Here is a 7,393-nt window from a genome sequence, read left to right on the forward strand (position 1 = left end):
AGCCCAAGGCCTCCAATAGGGAAAAATAGCCCAGTGAAGAAAGGAAATAAGGAAATAAATAAATGATGAGAATGAATTAGCAATAAATCATTCTAAAAACAGTAACAACGTCAAAACAGATATGTCCTATATAAACTATTAACAACGTCAAAAACAGATATGTCCTATATAAACTATTAACAACGTCAAAAACAGATATGTCATATATAAACTATAAAAAGACTCATATCCTGAAATGATACCACAAAGGGTTAGCGATGACCGTGCACCTCAAGCCGTGCACTGTAGGCGTTACTTAAAGGTCTTTGCAGCAACCTCTCAGCCTCTTTTTAACCTTTTTATTATTCCTCTATTTCCTTTTTTCCATCTTACTGTCCAGCCTCTTAACTGTTCCTTTAAAAAGATACTTTTTTCCTGTTGCAAATGGGTGCTGAATGGTCTCCCAAGCCCCTGTGTCAACTCGTCTGACCCAAATTCATAAGTCCAAATCTAATAACCTGACATGACTATAATCATTAAAGGAAAATATCTCTATGTGTACGCAACCCGTCAAAAACAGATGTGTGTTTAGACACATTATCGTAAATAATTTGTGTTCAGGTGTGTTAATGTAAATAGTCATGTTAAGACACATTATTGTAAACAATTTGCGTTCTCATGTGGTATCGCAAATATATTCGCGTTTTGACACGTTATTGTAAATAATTTGTGTTCAGATGTGTTATTGTAAATACAGTATATTCGTTTTTAGACACGTTATTGTAAATAATTTGTGTTCAGATATGTAATTGTAAATAGATTAGTGTTTGGACACATTATTGTAAATAATTTGTGTTCAGGTGTGGTATTGTAAATAGATTCGTGTTTGGACACATTATTGTAAATAATTTGAGTTCAGATGTGTTATTGTAAAGATTCGTGTTTAGACACATTATTGTAAATAAATATGTGTTCAGGTATAGTATTGTAAATAGATTCGTGCTTAGACACATTATCGTAAATAATTTGCGTTCAGATGTGTTATTGTAAATATATTCGTTTTTAGACACATTATTGTAAATAATTTGCGTTCAGATATGGTATTGTAAATATATTCGCGTATAGACACGTTATTGTAAATCATTTGTGCTCAGATGTGTTTTTGTAAATATATTCTTTTTTAGACGCTTTATTGTAAATAATTTGTGTTCAGATATGTTATTGTAAATAGATTCGTGTTTGGACACATTATTGTAAATAATTTGTGTTCAGGTGTGGTATTGTACATAGATTAGTTTTTAGTTTTTAGACACGTTAGTGTAAATAATGTGTTCAGATGTGTTATTATAAATATATTCATATTTACACACGTAATAAATGATTTGTGCTCAGTTGTCGTATTGTACATAGATTCGTGTTTAGACACGTTATTGTAAATAATTTATGTTCAGATGTGTTATAGTAAAGATTCGTGTTTAGACATTATTGTAAATATGTGTTGAGGTGTAGTATTGTAAATAGATTCGTGCTTAGACACGTTATTGTAAATAATTTATGTTCAGATGTGGTATTGTAAATATATTAGTGTACAGACACGTTATTGTAGATAATCTATATTCAGATGCGGCATTGTAAATATAGTCGTGTCTAGACACGTTATTGTAAATAATTCGTGTTCAGATGTGGCATTGTAAATATATTCGCGTTTAGACACCTTATTGTAAATAATTTGTATTCGAATGTGTTATTGCAAACAGATTCGTGTTTAGACACATTATTGTAAATAATGTGTGTTCAGATGTGTTATTGTAAATATATTCGTGTTTAGACAAATTATTGTATATATATTCATGTTTAGACACCTTATTGTAAATATATTCGTGTTTAGACACTTTATTGTAAATATATTCGAGTTTAGACACCTTATTGTAAATATATTCGTGTTTAGACTCATTTCTGTAAATAATTTTTTTTCAGATGTGGTATTGTAAATATATTCGTGTACAGACACGTTATTGTAGATAATCTATATTCAGATCTGGCATTGTAAATATAGTCGTGTCTAGACACGTTATTGTAAATAATTTGTGTTCAGGTGTAGCATTGTAGATATATTCGTGTTTATACACTTTTTTGTTAATAATTTGAGTTCGAATGTGTTACTGCAAACAGATTCGTGTTTAGACACATTATTGTAAATAATTTGTGTTCAGATGTGGTATTGTAAATAGATTAGTTTTAAGACACGTTATTGTAAATAATGTGTGTTCAGATGTATTATTGTGAATATATTCGTGTTTAGACAAATTATTGTATATATATTCGTGTTTAGACACCTTATTGTAAATATATTCGTGTTTAGACATTTCTGTAAATAATTTGTTTTCAGATGTTTTTGTAAATATATTCGTGTTTAGACACGTAATTGTAAATAATCTATATTCAGATGTTATTGTAAATAGTCATGTTAGGACACGTTATTGTAAATTATTTGTATTCAGATGTGTTATTGTAAATATATTCGTGTTTAGACACATTATTATCAGTAATTTGTATACAGATGTGTTATTGTAAATAGAGTTATGTTTAGACACGTTATTGTAAATAATTTGTATTCAGATGTGTTATTGCAAACAGATTCATGTTTAGACATTATTGTAGATAATTTGTATTCAGATGTGTTATTGCAAACAGATTCATGTTTAGACACACTATTGTAAATAATTTGTATTCAGATGTGTTATTGTAAATATATTCGTGTTTAGACATTATTGTAAATATTTTGTATTCAGATGTTATTGTAAATAGATTCGTGTTTGGACACATTATTGTAAATAATTTGAGTTCAGATGTGTTATAGCAAATAATTTGTATTCGGATGAGTTATTGTAAATAGATTCATGTTTAGACACGGTATTGTAAATAATTTGAGTTCAGATGTGTTATTGCAAACAGATTCATGTTTAGACACATTATTGTAAATAATTTGTGTTCAGATTTGTTATTGTGAATATATTCGTGTTAAGACAAATTATTGTAAATAATTTGTTTTCAGATGTGTTATTGTAAATATATCCGTGTTTAGACATATTCTTGTAAATAATTTGTATTCAGATGTGTTATTGCAAACAGATTCATGCTTAGACATATTATTGTAAATAACTCATGTTTAGACACATTATTGTAAATAATTTGTATTCAGATGTGTTATTGTAAATATAATTATGTTACACGTTACTGTAAATAATTTGTGTTCAGATGTGTTATTCCAAACATATTCCTGGCTAGACACATTTTTGTAAATAATTTGTATTCAGATGTGTTATTGTAAATAATTTGTGTTCAGATGTGTTACAGTATTGTAAACCGATTCGTGTTTAGACACATTATTGTAAATAATTTGTGTTCAGATGTGTTATTGTAAATAGATCTGCTCTCAAACGCATTATCTGTCAAATGAATGTTTACCAAGAGTCTTCAACGCTTATTGCACACTGGCATTTGATACGAGTGACTACAGTCTACACAGTCTAGCGTCCTGGAGAGACTACACAGTTTAGCGTCCTGGAACCCGAGGAAAGAAATGAATCATTAACATTTATCAACGTTTCTAGCTAACTTTTAGTGAACCGAATGAACACTGCAATGTAATCAAATGTAATTAGATATTGAAGTTCAGCGGTTAATCGATAAATGCACTTAACAATAATGTTCAAAGTTTGCAAATGTGCTGTTTCAAAGAGCTCTCTCTCTCTCTCTCTCTCTCTCTCTCTCTCTCTCTCTCTCTCTCTCTCTCAAAACAGACATTAAACACGCGCTCCCTTTTCCGAAACTGGATGAAACCTGCTACAGTTATATCTGAAGACATGATTAGAGAGAGAGAGAGAGAGAGAGAGAGAGAGAGAGAGAGAGAGAGAGAGAGATGACATTAACCCTATCTACACTTGTCTGAGCTAGTAAGGTATATTGATTGTTTTTAATCTTTGTATCATCATCTCCTACGCCTATTTTCAAACTTTCTGGTTCAACATATTACAACTTTGACCTGCCAAAATATCCTACACCTCCTCTCCCCCTTTGAAAATTGAAAAAAAAACACCCTTTACTTGAATAGATATTACTGCAAATTACCTTCAGCATTACTACAAATTACCTTAAATATTACTGCAAATTACCTTAAACATTACTGCAAATTACCTTAAACATTACTGCAAATTACCTTAAACACTACTGCAAATTACCCTAAACATTACTGCAAATTACTTTAAACATTACTGCAAATTACCTTAAAGTCGTAAAACGCAGTGAGGAAGACTACTACTTAAAAACACTATCCCCCTTTCTAAAAAACCCCAATCCCCCCCCCCCCATTTCCTTTTTTTCCTTTCCCTTTCCTTTCCTCCTATCTTTTACTCCTCCTTTCTCCATTATTCAGGGTATTTTTAAATGAAGGATATTTTTATTATAATTTTTTGGGGTCCTAGCTTTTCCAATGAAGAAATGCGATACAGCAACGGTGGTGACTTGAATTATAGATTATTTTCCTTTTTAGAAAGAGTAATATTTTTCAAACAAGATTTTAAACAGTGCAGTGGGATGCAACGGTGTAGGATGTACGAGGATTGGACGGAAGGAAACGTTGAGAGGATGAAGGATGTGAGAGAGAGAGAGAGAGAGAGAGAGAGAGAGAGAGAGAGAGAGAGAGAGAGAGAGAGAGATAGAGAGATGGGTAGATAGATAGAGAGAGAGAGAGATAGATATAGCTATATATATATATATATATATATATATATATATACATATATATATATATATATATATATAACTAGAGAGAAAAAGAGATATAGAGATATATAGAGCGAGTTAGATATATATATATATATATATATATATATATATATATATATATATATATATATATATAGCGAGAGAAAGATAGATAGAGTGATATAGAGAGCTATATATATATATATATATATATATAGAGAGAGAGAGAGAGAGAGAGAGAGAGAGAGAGAGAGAGAGAGAGAGAGAGAGAGAGAATATATATATATATACATTGTGGCGCTCTGGAACGACATAATTTATACAGATGTTATCGCAGAAGGAACGTTGTTTATCACCAATTCCCCCTTCCTCTCTCTCCCTCTTATTCCCTTTCTCCCTCTCCCCCTCTTTCTCTTCTTCGCTTTATCTCTATCTCACTTTCCTCGGTGAAAAAATAGTTTCTCATAAAAGAGGGGGGGGGGGGAAGGGTGTCCAAGGAAAAACTAGCGGCAGTTATTACTTCACATATCTCCTTTTTTGACATTTATTATTATTATTATTATTATTATTATTATTATTATTATTATTATTTTTATTTTTTTATTTTTTTTTATTTTTATCTTCATTAATATTATTATTTTTATCATTATTATTATTATTATCATTATTACTATCACTATCATTATTATTATTATTATCATCATTATTATTGTTGTTGTTGCTGCTTTTATTATTCCATATATTTTTTTGTCATCTCTATCATTAGCATAGTTTTTGTTGTTATTACTATTATCATTATTATTAGTATTATTATCGTTCTTGTTATTGTTATTCTTATTATCATTTATGTTATTGATATTTTCATTATCACTCCTAACATTTCTTACCATTATTATCATTGATGTTTTTGTTGTTGTATTTATATATCTTTCGTTATTATAATAATAATCATTATTGCTATTTTTATCATAATCATCTAAACCGTATAAGGAAAGCATCGCTTCGAAGTCTTCTATGTCTGTCTGTCTGTGAAAAGCAACACGCGAAAATTTAAGGTCAACTTTTATATGGAATTTTTCTATGGAAGTCGGCTATGGGCCAAGGACCCATATTTAGGATTACATTTTTACGAATATTTTTTTTTTTTTTTTTGCAAACGTCAGCTACGGGCTAGGGACCAAAGGGATAGAACTTATATTATGCAGGAAAAAAGAAAAAAAAAACTTTTTTTAAGAGAAATGTGTATTATTTAAACCAGCAGGCGATTATTTGGGAAAATTCTAGGAAGATTTTACTGTTTATTATTATTATTATTATTATTATTATTATTATTATTATTTTCATTATTATTATTTTTGGAAAAGCAGGATGCTCTAAGTCCAAAGGCTCCAACAGGGAAAAATAGCCCTGCCTGATAGGGCAATGTCACTGTCCCTTGCCTCTGCCATTCATGAGTGACCTTTAATCCTTTAATTGCATTAGCAACTAACAAAACAAAAACGCAATATATATATATATATATATATATATATATATATATATATATATATATATATATATATTTCCTCGCCAATGTCTTTCATCATAATGGACCTTTCCTTTTTCATTAATGCAATGTGCATACGTGGATGAATACGCTTAATTGATAAAACTTGATAATATCACAGCAGCACTAACTAATTCTGAACTATACTTTAGTAAAACGAAGTTCTAGAAATACCTCCAATTTAAAATATGAAATAAGCTTCTGATTGCTGCAGAGAAAAAAAAACATACCACCAAAAATTAAGTCGAAAACATTCGGTTACTAATTAACAACGTTTATGAAGATTCCAACGTTTACAAGGACCTCAACGTTTACAACGACTCCAACGTTTACAAGGACCTCAACGTTTACAAGGACCTCAACGTTTACAACAATTCCAACGATCATAACGACTCCAACGTTTACAACGACTCCAACGTTTATAACGATTCCAACGTTTACAGCGTTTACAATGACTCCAACGTTGACAACGACTCCAACGTTGACAACGACTCCAACGTTGACAACGACTCCAACGTTGACAACGACTCCAACGTTGACAACGACTCCAACGTTTACGGCGACTCCAACATTTACAACGACTCCAACGTTTACAACGACTCCAACGTTTACAACGACTCCAACGTTTACAACGACTCCAACGTTTACAACGACTCCAACGTTTACAACGACTCCAACGTTTACGGCGACTCCAACGTTTACTATGACCCCAACATTTACAACGATTCCAACGTTTACAATGACTCCAACGTTTGTGACTCCAACGTTTACAATGACTCCAACGTTTACAACGATACCATGCATCTAGTGCACTGCCTCTATAACTTTTACCACGTGTCTACAAGGCTAAAATAACATTAAAATTATATAAAAAATTATTATTATTAAAATCATAGTTGGCTTTTAAATTATGATTATCATTATGAAAAAATGTGATTGTTTTTTAAAATTATGTTTATTATTATCAAAATTATAATTGTTTATAAAATTATTGAAATAGCACCCGAACTGTGAAATAACATTTGCTTGTTTCCATTATTATGCTAAGTTATCCATCACTGTATTCAAATCATAATCAAAGATAGTATATTGTAATGTGTA

General features: G+C 30.4%; 1 protein-coding gene across 1 annotated transcript in view; it reads left to right on the forward strand.

Annotated features, from left to right (window-relative positions):
* Positions 1 to 7,147, forward strand: part of LOC137639439 (putative uncharacterized protein DDB_G0282499) — a 48,137-nt gene extending 40,990 nt beyond the window's left edge. The window contains exon 2 of the mRNA XM_068371713.1: positions 6,576 to 7,147. Within this exon, the coding sequence (XP_068227814.1) occupies positions 6,576 to 7,147 (572 nt within the window). The remainder of the gene's footprint in view (positions 1 to 6,575) is intronic.
* The last annotated feature ends 246 nt before the right edge of the window (positions 7,148 to 7,393 follow it).

Source organism: Palaemon carinicauda, chromosome 4, assembly GCF_036898095.1.
Source record: "Palaemon carinicauda isolate YSFRI2023 chromosome 4, ASM3689809v2, whole genome shotgun sequence".
In the NCBI taxonomy this organism is placed as follows: domain Eukaryota; kingdom Metazoa; phylum Arthropoda; class Malacostraca; order Decapoda; family Palaemonidae; genus Palaemon; species Palaemon carinicauda.